A 17,416-nucleotide genomic window follows, 5' to 3' on the forward strand; every position below is an offset into this window, starting at 1 on the left:
TTCAAAATAATATTCCTGGTTTGATTTTTTTTTCAACTACAATTCAACAATAGGAAAATAGCGAAAAATTAACAATCGTTTAATAAACATACCAATTGTTATAACTATCTAACATTAAACAATAACGGGGAAACTTAAGCACGTTAACAATTAAATGTAATATATTATAACATTTAATATTTTGTAAATATTGTTATTTTCGTCTTAAAACAAGGTTAAATGGTATTTAATACATTTATTTAAATACACAGTCCTTTTTTCACCGACTTCAAAAACGGAGAAGGTTTTGATAAGTCTTTTTGTTGGAAAGAGGGTCCTTCAGGAGTGATCCAATTAAAATTTAAAGAAAATATTCCACTGCTAAGGAAAGCAAACTAGAGACGAATTTTCGGTTTCAGTCCGGCTTCGCGTACTTTCCAGTAACCGATTTCAATGTAAATATAATTATATAATTCAATTTCACAAAATTTTATAAATCTACGAGAGCATCACTTATATTCCGTTAAATGGAAACATCACTGAACACAAAAGCACTTAGCTGCAATGTCACAGTTCAATTTATTGATTGAGCTAATCAATCCATGGTAAATTTGTGATCTTGACCTGACCGGTCACTGGCCTGCCAACCAACAGCGATTGATCGTTTCGCTGAGGTTTCGCTCATCCAACGATTGATGCGAAGTCATCACGAGTCGTGAATAATTTGATGGAAACTAACAGTATCATTTAACATTGTTTCAAAATTATGAGGAAGAAAATAAAAAGTCAGTGGATAATATTATATTCTGTTTTGTTTTCGGAAACGCGCGCGCGGCCACAATTTTACTAGATATTGAGCGACGATATGATCGTCTATGGTTCTTATAATTGAACACCATTATTAATTTTACTAGATATTGAGTGACGATGTGTCGTCTGTGGTTCTTATAATTGAACACCATTATTAATTTTACTAGATATTGAGCGACAATGTGATCGTCTATGGTTCTTATAATTGAACACCATTATTCATTTTACTAGATATTGAGTGACGATGTGATCGTGTATGGTTTTTATAATTGAACACCATTATAAGAACTATAGACGATCACACTTTGGCCTTGAAAAGTTCCAAATTGAAAATTTTGCGAAACATTGCCCTCATCACAACTTTGAAATTATAATTATCTGCCGCAGGTCGTTGTAGAGTTACATAATACAAGAGACGTGTGGTCGCAGGTACGCGTATTTAGCCTAAACCATTCCTCCGACTTATTTCACGTAACACGATTTCAATGGTCGTACCAAGTGAGTTTACTTAATTGATATTAGCGCTTACTTATCTTATGTACAAACACGAAATTTGTACAAATGTGCAGTATCCAACACGTACTCACTTCCCACATGTTACTAAATTGTACTATTTTTAAATCAGAACATACTAATTTTGTTACTTATTTTAAATATCATCCCTGGTATAATAATATGGTTTCTATCAAATAAGTAAAATATTACTTGCACTATTATTTATACCGCACGTATCTATAGATTCGACTCTATGAAATGATTTGTAGTATTTCTTTAAAAACTTTGATACGCAGAAAACAAGTTTATTGGAAATAGTTGAAACAGTGGAACTAAGTTTTCGCCTTACGCCGTCTGTTATGCAAATTGTTGTACTTGAGGGTACAACCCCTTTTAACTTTCGATTTACAACGGACGAAAAGACATTCCGATCTTTTGGCTGAAGCATAGGCGATAAAAATAGTTGTTGTTGCGAGGATTGGGCATTATTTTTAATTATTTGTTGTATATTGGGTGCTTACAGCTATTTGTCATCATACGTTGCACTACGGAGCAAGGGCAAAAAGAGTTTATTTTTCCAAAAGTTGTTTATGTTACGATATTTTCTTTCACAGTTAGCACGAGGTAATAAACATTTCCAAGTATATCGTATATATACGTATCACTTGGTAGTATTTTGATTTATCTGCTTGGATTCTATTCTGTGTTTCTTTGATGTAGGTATAATTTTTCTCATTTTCTCATGTTCAATAATGATCAAAGTCCCTAAATAAATAAAGAGTGAAATTAATAAATTGAAATTAAAGTCATATATTTTTCCGCCGCAGGGATATGAACCGTCGACCTTTTCATTGAAAAGCAATCGCTATTGTGCAAGACGCACTTCTAAAGAAATAACTTAAATCACTTCAATCTTACATTGTGTACATAGATGTTCTTTATTATTTCTTAAATATTCTATTCTCTATATAAGTGCATATCATAATTGAAAAAATGCATGTATCACCTCCAGCGCACAAAATAAATTATTCTCAACTTTATATAATCATAAAATGTGCATACATGTTATAGGTAGATGTACAACACAGTTTGTACCACAACAATAGACATGTATAGGTGTACATAAACGCAGGTAAGTATGTGTAACAGGTGTGTGGCGAGGCAGGCGGAATAGCAATGAGCACAGGGCTCACAATGGGTGTCACTTTTCTGCAGATTGCCTCTATTGCCACATTGTTTCTTAAAACAGCCTTGGATCGTGTTTAGAAAATCTTTTAGGTCACAAAGCACAGCCTTGTAGAACATCATTTGCTGGGTGGAACAAAATGTGACCCAATAACGTACTCGCACAGCACGTGATAAGGAACTTAAAGATTTCAATTACAAGTCTCTGCTACTTTTGAATGTCAATTTCAACACAAACATCACCATATCGAATCCCTAAAATGTGAAGTACACAAATATATTATCATGCTGAGTCTGGGCCTCCCGCAGTTTGTGCCATTCACCACGATCTTGCGTTTGGGTCACCAATTTACGTCTTGTGACTTTGACGATGTCGTCTACCGATCTGGCTGCAAAATGTCTCACGTTTCTGTAACCACTTCTTGGCCACCATTCGGCTGTTGCCCTATTCCGTCTGTCATGACCACACCTTGCAAATATATCAAGTAAGTTTAAATTCCGGAGTAACGTAATTTGTCCAAGCACAGCTTACTATACGTACGCAATTCGCCTAATCTAAAAATACATATACTTGAACAATGCTAATTCCACCCCGACCGCAAGCTCATAAAGACTATTTTGTTACAATTTATACTAATAAAAACCCTGTACCTATTGTTCGGTGACACAGTTAAGTTAGTTTAAACTATACGTATAAAGTTAGTTTATACTTCGTACATTATAAACCGCCACGACGACACCGCGTGTCACGTGTGTGGACACGTTTTCAAAATGCTACATGCACTTATTTATAGAAATAAAAAATACATATTAAAGTAATAGCCATATGCTTCACCACTGTTTATCTAATTATATGTTTAGCGAGCACGAGAGATGCAAAACCGAGTTACTAGTTGTGCACGAGATGTGTTTTAACTTCACGAAACATATTTATTCACTGATGATAATATTCCTTGGTTTCTCTACGTAACATGTTACTTTATTCCAAAATATAAGTGAAATTGTCGAAACGTAACGGCTATGTGACGCGTTGCGAATTTACCGTGGCGTGAGTAACCATTCTATTGATTCACAGTGATTTTTTGCTTTGCCGGAACAGACTAACTCACAAATGCATGTTTTTTTTTATTACTTAATTTAAAAAAAACTAAACGCGTTAGAAGTGCGCAGAAACGCGCAAAACGCGCGTTGCAAGTTATCACGATTAACTTGTTGACGAGACGACGCGACGTGGTATAGTTAATCCAATGTGGTATAGTTAGTCTTGTTGCTCATAACACAGCTGTATTAAAATGTGCTAAATTCTTTTTAATAAGACACTCAGCTTAATATTGGTAAAAAGAACAACGTGATTATATTGGGCCGGTATAGACACGACTCGTTGAATTTGCGTGCCGGACACGCCACAGTTGTAAAAATGTTCTTAACGAATTAGGTGTTATAAGGGAGTTTCTAAAATAATAGAAAGCAACGTTATAATGAATAATAAAATACATATTTTTTCTTATTCGTACATTACATATTTTTTATTTTTTGTAATATCAAGTGACGGGACGAACAAGTCGTGCACCTGATGGTAAGCTACACGCCTGTCCATAACTGTTGCAGTGCCACTCAGAGTATTAAATCGCAAAGATCTGAGGGTCCCTGCCACCGCACCCGACACCCTGAGTCATAACTTGACAAGTTCGCTAGTTCTTATACTTGAGTCACTGACCTCGGCCAACTGTGCTATTCTCGAGCCATACCGCGTCTCCCTATTATAAATCAAAGTTTATTTTTAGGCCGACGAGGTGATAGTCCATAGTAACATAATTTCTAAGCAGCAGTAGAGCTCCTAGTGAAAGAGTTCTTCTAGGGAAGTACTGCCACCTTACCTATTTCTGCCGCCAAGTGTAAGGTTGTTGGTGAAATTACAGGCACATAGGGCTTGTCAACTTATATCTCAGGGTGAGGGCGGCAGTGGCAGTGCCCCTCAGATCTTTGCGATTTAATACTCTGAGTGGCACTGCAACAGTTATGGACAGGCGTGTAGCTTACCATCAGGTGCACGACTTGTCCGTCCCGTCACTTGATATTATATAAAAACTCTTCGTTTTTGTAATACTTTTCGATTAAAATATTTATAAAGAAAGTTTTAAGCCTATGAAATGATAATCATATTATATACACCGGACTCTTATTGTAAAAATGTATACAGTTCCCTATAAAAGAATCGTTTACATTAGTTAAACGAAATCGTGATACCATGAGTTTGGCCTTAGTTCTAAGTAACCTAAGTCCAAACTCATGGTACCTACGACCATAGATATTGAAAAAAAGGGGGGATATGCAATGACGCTATGTAAGATCGGGTACCGATGTCGCCACTTTTTAGCTTGTGTGCAATTCAAACTTTACGCTCTATTATTTACTACCATGACTTAAAGATTTTGATTGGGTAGGGTTTAAAACGTGAAAACGACGTAACACAATTCTAAAATTTAACAAAATTAAACTTACAGTCACTTGTGTAAGAGTTATATTACAATATTTCAGTATTTTTTCATCCTGGTTCAGCCAGTCACCATCAGGTGGCGTTTTAGTAAAAGTTAAATGGCGCTGAAACTCGTTTTTCGTTATGTTATTTTCGTTCGTGTGATAGTTAAGTATGTAAAATTAGAAGCACATTTCACGGCGCGTTTTACGCCTGTAGTGGTGACGGTTGCTCGCGGTTAGCGCGGCGGGGTACTAGTAGAACCGCGCAGGACGCGATGACCTGCGCGCTTGGCGGCTGTCGTCGCCCGCGCACTTTGGCGGTCGGTTCAGGCGCAATGTGATGCGGGCTGTATGAGTTCTCTATTAACCGCGCGAGTTGCGATTAACTCTTACTAACTTCGCGGTCCGTTCCGCAATCGCATATGTTTCGTGTCCGCAATCGCGGCGGTTACGTGCCCGCAAAAATTTGCTGGGTCGTGAGTATTGAAATAAAACCGCTGTCAGCAGCACCGGCGGGCGCGGATGGAAACCGCTTGCAATAATATATAATTTGAATAATAATAGAAATAGTAAGTAAAAATGCAAATAGCCGATGGAATGTTATCTCACTGGTTTTAAAATTTTTGTTTTCATCCAAATTTTTACAAGGTGTATTGCTACAACTTGTCATTTTCACGTTTTACGAGAGATCTTGTATGTACAATGATCGTCATGTCACTGTGGCGATGTTTGTAGTCGTGTCACAACGATATGACCATTTTGAGAACCACGCTCCCATACCAAATCTCCCCTTTTTTTCTATATCTATGCTTACGACGATTATGGATATCTTCTTTCTTAATGAAATTATGTATAACCTTACGGGCATTAATACAAAATATTTGAGTTGTTGGTCTTTAAACAGCTGAACAAATGTCAAACATGGCTAAGAACCATTTCGATTAAATTAACTTTCAATAAAATCAGAAACCGCTTTAACATTGTCCAGTTGTTTGGGAGCTACGATACCATAGACAGATACACAGACGAAGGCTTGAAACTTTCCTCTTTTTAAAAATAATTGGATATACATTGTAGAGAGTGTGAGAGACTATGACTTGAGTTTGGAATTTTTTACCGTCCGTGCTACATACAACGTTTGCAAGGAAATAAATAGAATAATAATTTAATATTTTTATTAATAAATATCGCTTCACGACACAATAATTGCAGATTTTGCAAATGGTGGTGGATTGTTTTTTGATATATAAATATGGTTAGTTATTCTTCCATAGATAATACAACTCGAACTAAAATTTTGTATAAGGAAAAAACGCATACAACCATGATGGTAAAGATATAAACAAAATAATTTCAAATTAAGATTACTGCAGAATTTGAATTTAAAAAATTAATTTAGAAAATGTTTAGTTTTTTTTCTATATTTCAAGCTTAATGTTTCAAGCATTAAAACTTTTTACTGAATTTTAACGTACGGTGACGTAAGAGAAGTACGGTGCAATTAATTGAAAAAAAAAATCAATTACCGTCATAAGGCACTAATGTAATGAACAAGCCCGTTGCTATATATCAGCACAATACAGGCGACTTTACCTGCATGTTATGATATTGTTTACGAGCAAGTGCGATGAAAAGATTATTTTGTATTACGCACTATACGCTTGGACATTCATAAATAGCTGTAATTCAAGGCAGTTGTGATTGTTATTTATTAAACAACCACAGGCAACACGAAACATAACGTGTTTTGTAGTAGTCCTAATACTATTTAGTAAACACGGCTTAGCCAAAACCACAGCTCCTTTTGGATTACCGCTCTGTTGCTGCGGGGCCAGTGTTACTAGGTGCGAAAGGTCGTTTGTATAAATATTACGAATTGCGTTGAAAGTATAGTAAACACTGCAATGAGTTGTTCATTCAAATGTTGAAGATGCAGTGAAGCTCATGCAAGTATAAATTAACTAACACACATACTATGAGATTTATGGAGTACGTTCGACTACTGAGTAAGTGTGAAATTCAAATTAAAATAACTTTATTTCAACGTAGTCCAAACGTTCGCTTTGTGAGCGCTACCTATGTGAGGAGGTCCCGTGTTCGATTGCCGGTAGGACCAATTGAGGAAATGACCTTTTCTATGGGTGTTTGCCGGAGTGAATGTCGTTGCTCTAGTACTTGTAGTGCAGGGAATTCCCTAGTTTGAAACCAGGCTTGAGGTTGAGGTTGAGGTTTAGGCCATAGTTCATCACGTTGGCCTGTGAACTTTTCCTATGACACCCAGTAACGGGAGGAACAAGTCATTAGCTTGGTGGTAAGCGACACGCCTGTCCATAACAGTTGCAGTCCACTCAGAGTTTTAAATAGCAAAGATCTGAGGGGCAGTGTCACTGACATAAATTGACAAGTCCCATGTGCCTGTAATTACACCAGCTTACTCTTCAAAACCGGAACGCTGACATTACTGCTTGGCGGCAGAAATAGGGAAGGTGGCAGTATTTCCCTGGACGAACTCTTTCACAAGGAGCTCTACTGCAGCTAAAACCTTCCTTTGCCATGCAGGTTTCATCACGGTGTTCATCATCAGAGGGACAGGCGTGATTGCGTATGGACAGTAAACTTCCTGTAATTAAAATAAATAAAAAGTCTAGACCATAAGTAGCTGTTTAAGAGCACGCACGGCTGTGCCTTGGTTCGTACGAAGCGCTTCGCTTCCACATTTATATGGCGAACGGCTATGGAGTGGAATTGCCTGTCTGCAGACTTATTCCTTCAACACTATAACTTGTGCCTTTGGAAGGAGAGTGAATAGGCATTATTTAGATGTGCATGCTCCATCGCCGACTTCATCATCACTTTTTAAGATGGAGGTCAAATGCGCACTTATTTTGTTCTAAAAAAAGTTGGGGAATATTCCAACGGTCCGTTAGAGAAATTTGAGTTATCAGGAAACCCTTAAAATCGCAAATGAGTTGCCAGGTAGGGACAGGACGACCCTTTTCTGACTAACTTTGTAATATCTCGTATTATGCTCCTCTAAGAGCCTTTGGACATGGTTTTATACGCGCCGCAGACGCGCTATAGTCAATCGATTTAAAACCGCGCAAGAATTGCGGTGCAAGCATGAAGCTTATATAGAATTTGAAGGAGTTGCTTCATTTGAAAAATTAACAAAGAAAACTAAAATTAATACTATCTCTTATCAAAATGCGCGATACATACACGCGTTAACAGTGCGTATACGCACGTTGTCGGTGTGTATAAAACACGCCGTGTGCATAGGCTCTAATAATGAGTTCATGTAACATACATGTTCATGTAAACCATAGACATGACGAATAGTGGCGACTGCGAGATGCTTGCGAGATTAAGTTCGCACGTCTTACACAATTACGACAAAAATGTCAGATACGGCAGATAGTGAGAAGAGGTACGATAAGATTTTCAAGTGCTAGTTGTGTAAATGGGACACTACGATCGCACATGGCACATTTCTACTGTAGTAGAAACAGTACCGTTCGGTAAATTTAAATAAACACTGTAGTATGAAGATAGCATTTAGTTTAATTCAGTAGTAGTAGTAGTGCCCCTCGTGAAAGAGATCGTCCAGGGAAGTACTGACACCTTATGTCCTGCGTTCCGGTTTGGAAGGGTGCTGGTGAAATTACAGGCACATGGAACTATGTCTCACGGTGACGGGTGCAGTGGGAGTGCCCCTTAGACCTTTGCGATTTAAAGCCCTGAGTGGCACTTCAACTGTTATGGACAGGCGTGTCGCTTGCCACCAGGCGCACGACTTGCTCGTCCCGTCACTTGGTGTTATAAAAAAATCACCAGCACTTCCTGCACGCAGCCCTTCAAGACCGGAACGCAGTAATGCCCACATTACTGTTTGGCGACAGAAATAGTTAAGGTGGTAGTACTTCTCTGAACGAACACTTTCACAAGGAGTTCTACTGCTACTTACCATAGATATAGAAAAAAGGGGAGATTGGTATGGGTGCGTGGTTCGTGACGCCTCGATACGATGGATACAAAATGGTCATATCGAGGTGACACTACTACAAACATCGCCACAGTGACATGGCGATCGTTGTACGTACAAGATCTCTCGTAAAACGTGAAAATGCCAAGTTGTAGCAAATACACCTTGTAAAAATTTGAGTGAAAACAAAAATTTTAAAACCAGTGAGATAACATTCCATCGGCTATTTGCATTTTTACTTACTATTTCTATTATTATTCAATGTTTTCTTTTTGTCTCCATAGAAATTTCTAGACTCAATGTTCATTTACGATGACTGATGTTTATGGACAATAAATGTTTACTGAAATGTTTGAATTTCTTACTATGAACTTTATAATTGAAGTCCCTAAAATATCGAAGCGAAAAGCATTCACGTCAAATTGATTTCTTTTATTTTATTTTTATTATTATTATTATTACTAAACCTTTTATTTCGAGTAACTAAAGTTACTCGAAATGAAGCGTAGAGCATTTTTAATTTTTAAGTTTTTGAACTCATTGTTCAAAATAAAAGAAGGTTGGATTGAAGCTGCAGGAAAATCGAAAGATTGGTTTTCTTATTACTTTTTCTTAATTTGTTTAAAATTCCATAGCAAATGTATATAAAAAATAAATAAAATAAAATCGGCTTTCTTTTACATGTGCCTGCAAAATAAATTAGAAGCAATTATAGAAAATTACATAAATCCTTCATAAAAAAATGAAATACCTAATTTAATTTATTAAATTCGTTGATGGTTCAAGTTTACTCTTGATAGTGACACCAACCTGTGGTAACGTATAATGGAAAAGTGACACTGGTGACGATCGCCATATTTTTTATATTATTTTTATAAAACTGACACTGGCCCAAGCCTAGTGGCCGCCATTAGAAAAATAATAATAATTTATATTAATAAATTAATTTAATACTACACCTGTACCAGTGCAGGTATAGTATGAAAAATGTAAATATTTTTTTAATATTAAAAACAGCCACATGGTTTCTAACTATCGATTCGGTAGGACCACATCCCTCGTTGAGTAGCATCAGTTTAAGGTTAATAAGGTTAACAATTCACACAGCGGTTTCCATCCGCGCCCGCGCTGCTGACAGCGGTTTTATTTCAATACTCACGACCCAGCAAATTTGTGCGGGCACGTAGCCGCCGCGGTTGCGGAACGGACCGCGAAGTTAGTGGGAGTTAATCGCAACTCGCGCGGTTAATAGAGAACTCATACCGCCTGCATCACATTGCGCCTGAACCGACCGCCAAAGTGCGCGGGCGACGACGGCCGCCAAGCGCGCAGGTCATCGCATCCTGCGCGGTCTACTCGTTCCCCGCCGCGCTAACCGCGAACAACCGTCACCACTACAGGCGTAAAACGCGACGTGAAATGTGCTTCTAATTTTACATACTTAGCGATCACATTCTACAGTTCCCGCAGTCCCGCGACAGGTGCGGGTGAAAACCGCTCCGTGAGTTCTTAGTGTAACGAAAAATGAGTTTCAGCGCCATTTAACTTTTACTAAAACGCCACCTGATGGTGACTGGCTGAACCAGGATGAAAAAATACTGAAATATTGTAATATAACTCTTACACAAGTGACTGTAAGTTTAATTTAGTTAAATTTTAAAATTGTGGTACGTCGTTTTCACGTTTTAAACCCTACCCAATCAAAACCCAAGCAACCGTCACCACTACAGGCGTAAAACGCGCCGTGAAATGTGCTTCTAATTTTACATACTTAACTATCACACGAACGAAAATAACATAGCGAAAAACGAGTTTTAGCGCCATTTAACGTGTAATAGTTAGCTATTATATACTAGTAGCATGTTTACTAAAACGCCATCTGATGGTGACTGGCTGAACCAAGGTGGAAAAATACTGAAATATTGTAATATAACTCTTACACAAGTGACTGTAAGTTTAATTTTGTTAAATTTTAAAATGTGTTACGTCGTTTTCATATTTTAAGCCCTACCCAATCAAAATCTTTAAGTCATGGTAGTAGATAATAGAGCGTAAAGTTTGAATTGCACACAAGCTAAAAAGTGGCGACATCGGTACCCGATCTTACATAGCGTCATTGCATATCTCCCCTTTTTTTCTATATCTATGCTACTTACCAAAAAAATGGTGTCAAAATTCTAGATCACTTTTTTAAATTCTGTGCCTGTATTGGCCGGAACTGATAATTTAGATTCCAATACTACAATAGTTCTATTTCACTGGGAAGCAAAATTATGTTTGAAATCGTCATATACTTAGTTTACACACTATTACCCATTCGTTAGGCAGATTCTTCTAAGAACAATATCTAAAAAATGCTATGGGTTGCACTTTGTAAATAAACATTTGTTTACGTTTATCATTAACAATATTTTCTTTAAACATCACAGATAAACGAGTTACTACCATGGATTTTCGTCTTCCGAGCGCGCAGAAGCTGTATAGAGTTTGTTAACACAAACTCTATACAGTTTCTTAACAAGTACCTGAACTAAACCTCTTAAATCTGGCAAATGTTGAGTAATGGACATAGTGGTACTACCACCAATAAACTAAAACTAAATTATCCAAATTTACCTGTGTATCTATTATTCACTAGAAACTTTGTAAATGAGGTAAATACCTGTCTAAAGTAAATACCGGCTGTAATCAAAAGTAATTAAGAAGATTAAAATATCAACTTACCCAGAATTACGAGTAATTTGAACTAAGCTAAGAAGCGCAGGAGAAAATTTCGAAATAGATTTAAGATTTTGCTCGAGTTATAGGTACCTAATCGTTTCTGATTGTACTACTAATATCTTTTATGAAAACATTAAGAAGAAAATCTTGGAATAATCCACGATTCTACTTGATTTGAAATCTTGTACAATTATTGAATTTTCATGCAAAAACAGCGCACTTTTCGTTCACTTTGTATGAATATAATTTTTTTTTTGGTCATGCTGATTTCGCAATGACAAGAAACAGTTTGGTCATAGACGACATAAATATGTATTTTCCCAGAGTGATGAATATTATTAGAGGATAAGATTCTCTGAAAAGTCAATGCAGTGACCTTGAGTTTGAGGACCACAATGAACTTAATTGGTTATGTTTTTTGTTTATTGGCTCGTATCTAACCCGTCATGCCGGTGCCCGCAGTCGACCGGTTTGGTACGGGATTATATGTTAGTTGTACAATTTAAATAATATATATAAATCAAAACCATATTAAAATTATCTTTGCAAAGTTTTGTGGCTATAGATTCAATTGTCACGTTTGCATCAAAAATAATGAAATTATTTTGTACTTTTTACCTCTCCGATCCAGGACTGCTAATTGAACATATTTACCACTGTAATCATTAACAATCTGACACGTTATAACAGCGGTATGATGTACCTACTTCCTTTGTGATTGCTCTATCGTGGTCCCTATGATGTCACCTCGTTTACAACATGTGCATTGTTATTATGATACCTGTTGCAAAGTGAATGTCTCCTAAAGTATGTTTTTCTCTTGCAGGTATATACGGTACAGGCGGCGCGTATCAGCGCTACATTATAATACCATACCAGTTAGATCATTAAAATCAAAGCCCGGTCCGAGTGACCGGAGCTGCGCCCGCGCTGCCGCCCGCGCGCCGCTGCCGTCATTCCTCCGCCGCGAGCCGTGAGGGACGCATGTGTCGCGATTGCTCTGTCAAAGTTCTTTTCGAAGTTGTGAGTCAAAAGTAACTTCTCAAGAGTGGTAATCGTTCATATTTATATTCATTGATCCAAATCTTGTACAGTACACGTAACAGAATTGTAAATAATCGATATATAAGTGAACATTCTCTCTCCTGGACAAGTGCATTGAGTAAGTGTAGAGAAGGCTACATTCCAAACCGGTGTCGTTCTTTAATGGACGAGGTGTGTACTGCTCAGTGTGTGTTTAGTAGTTAGCTAAGGAAGTGACTGGTTTCGGTGCCACCAGCATCCGAGAACTTAATAGACTACTTAGAAGCTACCGTGACCTGAAACCGTGTGAAAAATTTAACGATGATACGAGCTTCGTCCAGAATGTAATAAAGTACCAACAAAAACCGGTGCCTATTTCAAGAGAAAAATGGCTCGTGGAGCTCTCAGTGAAAATGAGCGCCATTGCCTCGATGCTGGCGCAAAAAGCCAAACGGACAATTTGCAAGACACGGAAAAAACTTTGAATGGAGATTACAAACCTAATGGCTTACGAGTCCGCTTCCTTGATGAGGAAGGTAAAACTGAAAGGATGGTAAACGCCGACGAGGTTGACTTTGCCGTCTCGCGCGTAAAGAAAATCCACATTTTGAAAAATCGCAGCTCTAGCGAAACGAGTATCATGCTAAGGAATCCTTCGCTGATGAAAAGACGCTCAAGCGCGGAAAGGCGGCTTAGTGATGGCCAGACGGACAACCTAAACAATAACAACAACAACAATAACATGAGCGAGAACCTAAACGGCAAAATATCGGTTTTCAAGAGCAATGAATTCGATGCACAAGATAAGACTGAGAAAGGAACAGATCAAACCAAAGATGTGAACGGGCAGGGCTTTAAGAAGAACTGTAACGTTTACAGTGTGAATCAGGCAAAGACGCTGACGCCGGAGAAGAAAAAGTCTGTTCCTCTGACAATGCCGCGGCTCATTAGCCACAAGACGCAGGAAAATGGCCAAGCCAAATCAACATTGCCAAATGAAGTGTGTCTGGCTGATGCCGCCACCGGGAAGGACTTCACGACACGTGCTATTGGCCGGCTGTCACGCGGTTTGGGGCGCCTGCTACGCCGTACCAATAGTGTGCGCATCAGTGAGCCGGATCCTGTCTACAAGGTGGCTTATCTCGGCAACGTCCTCACTGGCTGGGCTAAAGGTAAGCCTCTTACTAGATTCCATAATTGTTCGTCCTATCGGTTACGATATAATTGTTGTGGTTGCACAATGTAAACCACTCGATGTCGCACGAGCGCGGCAAACTTTTACCGCATTGCGATATCATTCTGATTAATTTCCTATTGGATGATACTTTAATCAACTGAGGGTGACGAAAAAAATATAGGCTTTAGGTACGCTTACGGCAAAGTGCCGGTGTTGTAACGTGGTTTTGTAATCCTTGCATTCACTTATTTAAACAGAAATAATCATTCTAATATAACCACAAGTGCCCATAATCATTAGTATTTAATTATCCCTTACGACATGTAATGACGTAAATTTGTGCACTTGCTTAGAAGCTTAAGTGTAATCTTTTACTATACAATGTGAATCATTGTTCCCATTTATAGAATTAAATCTGCTTGGAACCAGTATTAGCAAATGCAATTAAACAACTGTTTGAAGAAGTATTAATGCAAACAATATTGTTTGAGCGGTGGTATCATTTGGAACAAATGTTCGTGATACAAACTGTGCAAGGCAAGGCGTCGAGCAAGTGGTTCAAGGCGAATCATCCGAGCACAACATTCGATATCAAAATTCTTATAATTCCATTCTATGAAGAGTTTGAGCAAATTTTTTTTGTCTGGCAATTACGTATAGTTTCTCGTGTTGGAATTTCATAAAACAATCGTAATTTACGTGTACCAATCGGGTTTGAATTGTATTTTTATGCGTTTTAGAAATGTCTGAATTTGGTTCTTAGACGGGACTTTGAATTACCGTAAGTTATCGGTCTAATTTAATGCAATCTTCATGGCAAAATATGAGTGATAGATTGATGTCAAAAGTAGAGCTTCACTGTCATCAAAAGTAAATCACAATCAGCATATTGGAAACTCCCGCATCTATCAGTCATGCGCCGCCGCCGTAGCATAATGATCCAGTTATTTAAAACGATCTTGGTGAAATCGAACGGTTATTCTTCTTTGTTTACATACTTCGCAGGAAGAGATGACTATAAAGATCAGAAAAAACTGATTAAATGTTCTGTTTACATTAAGCAACAAGATTAACGTGCGAAGTATTCACTATCAGTGTGCATTTTAATGTCTTCGAGATTAGGCTTTAAAACGACTTAAAATTTATGACAATTACCTTAAGCAAAATTAGGACTATCGTTACTTTAAGAATTATAGCGGATAAGGTTTAAAAAAAACGCAGTAAATGTACGTGAACCGGAAATAAATGAAAATGTATGGCACATCTTGTACAGCATACATACAAATATTAAGGTAGCGTAGGTAATGCAGAAAGGTACGTAAGTGAAACATGCTGATAGAGATTTTAACAGAAATAGTTACAATAGCGAGTGATCAAAGAACATTCACGAGCAGAGAAAGCTGCAGATAATTGGATTATAACGATATAGCTTTTGCTTTTGCTTTGTTTGTAGTTTGAGATAAATTACCATCCCTAGCCAACATGCGGAAGACAATGGTTCTGTTTTAAATACGTTATTTCTCGTAGGTTCTATTGATATCACTTGTGTTTATATTCATTTCACTGCCTGTACATAACCTGTGGGGTGATAAGAAATTATTCCTGTTGGTCTGCGTTTAGAATAATCACAGCCATACAAAAACCTTTTTAGGTGTTGTCATTATCGGCGTGGTGATTGTTTTCAGCTAAATCGTTCTTGATAAATGTATTTGTCTGTAATAGAATGCGAAAGTTGTAAGTTTGTGAAAACAAAAAACAGAGAAATCATAAGTAGAAAAATGAATTAAATAATCTTTGTGAAGTGGTACTGGTGTTGCGAGAAATGCAATGCAGAATATCCTATAAGTAAATGTTTTTAAGAAAAACTTTTCACAATTTACCAAGACTACTGGCGGGCATCGGACATCACCCAGCAGAGGTGCATTTAGTACGCTAATAATTTTATTTGTAACAACACACCAGGAACAATATCCACATACAAAGTTATTACATCCTATTGTACCTATTATAATGTTTATGCCAATCAATGCATCACTACGTAGGAACTGAGGTGAAACCGGCAGGTTCAATCGTTTTCTCTGCTCGCTCACGTATTTAATGTCGCGTAGTAATTGCTCCCGCGGTACAGACAGACGGACAAACGCACATAAAGTGCTTTTACTACTTCTAAACGAAAGTTTCTCACATATGCATTTTTAAAAGTTATATTTTCGTCTGTAATTATTTACAACCAAGTTCATTATATTATCTTTTATATTTTGTTTATTTTGTACCTTAGAATATTCCTCGAAAGACAATACCTACTTCTGCCGCCAAGCAGTAATGTCAGCATTACTGTGTTCTGGTTTTGAAGGGTAAGGGTGCTGGTGATATTACAGGCACATGGGACTTATCAATTTATATCTCAGGGTGAGGGCGGCAGTGGCAGTGCCCTTCAGATCTATGCGATTTAGAAGTCTGAGTGGCACTGCAACTGTTATGGACAGCCATGTAGCTTACCATCAGGCGCACGACTTGTTTGTCCACAACAAAAAAAAATTGTGACGTCTCGAAAACACACATTTTGAATCTGATTTTACTAATTTAAACCATACATGTTACCCCGTACAAAGTGTTGGGAATTTATTAGTAAGAGAGCCTTGTGCATTTAATTCTGACTTCACGCTTAATAACTGTAGCAACATGTTGAGAAATTGTTCGTAAGCCTTAACTGCTTGTTGCTTCGACACTCGCCCCCTAATGACACTCTTACGTAACACCATGCGTCAACGTTTTCGTTCACAATTCACGACACCTATTTTTATCGAAATCATTAATTTGCTCACTAATTGTAGCGATTGGATTTGCATGCATGAGTAAAGCTAGAGACGATTTCAAAATTTGGTCGGACGCGTTGAAGGATGTGGCGATGGGCAATGATTACAGTTTATTTTCAGCGAAGTCCTACTACGTGAAGGAATGCATCGGTGTCGAGTGCAAACTCTTAACGGCGATGTCAAGTCGGGTCTAACGTGACTCGTCTCCGAGATAGTGAAAGTCGGAATCCTGCACTGCTGCTCAATCTATCTACGCAGCGAAATTATACTCTTATCTTGATTTACGGCCCGATTACATGAGAAGATAATGACGAAAACAAAGAAGAATGTTAAGATCAAGGCTATGTTTGTTATGGATAATCATGTGATTAACTCGGACGCAAAAGTTAAGGCATGAACGAGTAGAGACTTGCGTGCGCTAGAGTACTCGTACTTAGGAGAAAGACCTAAAAGGTGAAAGTTCCGAAGAGCACATGAAAGAGTTATGGTAAATAAACGCTAAGTGTTTAACAATAGCAGAAGTGACTTTCTATATTTTGTGTCAAGGCTTCAATGTAACGCTTGGGATATTAAATGTCGGATGTGTCAAAAAGCGCCAACAGAAAGTTTAAGTTCGCCTAAGATTGTAAGGGCTCCCACAAGTTGAAACCCTCGGCAGGAAGCATGCTCACTGATCAAGACTCTCTCTTTCTAACTGCGCCGTGCTGTCTCGCTCGCGCCTTTTTTTGTATCGCATTCCAAGCATCATTG

General features: G+C 37.8%; 1 protein-coding gene across 1 annotated transcript in view; it reads left to right on the forward strand.

Annotated features, from left to right (window-relative positions):
- Positions 1 to 12,530: 12,530 nt before the first annotated feature.
- The window catches only part of LOC113240190, a 70,766-nt gene continuing 65,880 nt past the window's right edge, over positions 12,531 to 17,416 (forward strand). The window contains exon 1 of the mRNA XM_026477434.1: positions 12,531 to 13,845. Within this exon, the coding sequence (XP_026333219.1) occupies positions 13,062 to 13,845 (784 nt within the window). The 5' untranslated portion in view covers positions 12,531 to 13,061. The remainder of the gene's footprint in view (positions 13,846 to 17,416) is intronic.

Source organism: Hyposmocoma kahamanoa, unplaced genomic scaffold (genome assembly GCF_003589595.1).
Source record: "Hyposmocoma kahamanoa isolate Upper Pololo Valley unplaced genomic scaffold, ASM358959v1 122, whole genome shotgun sequence".
Taxonomy (NCBI): Eukaryota; Metazoa; Arthropoda; class Insecta; order Lepidoptera; family Cosmopterigidae; genus Hyposmocoma; species Hyposmocoma kahamanoa.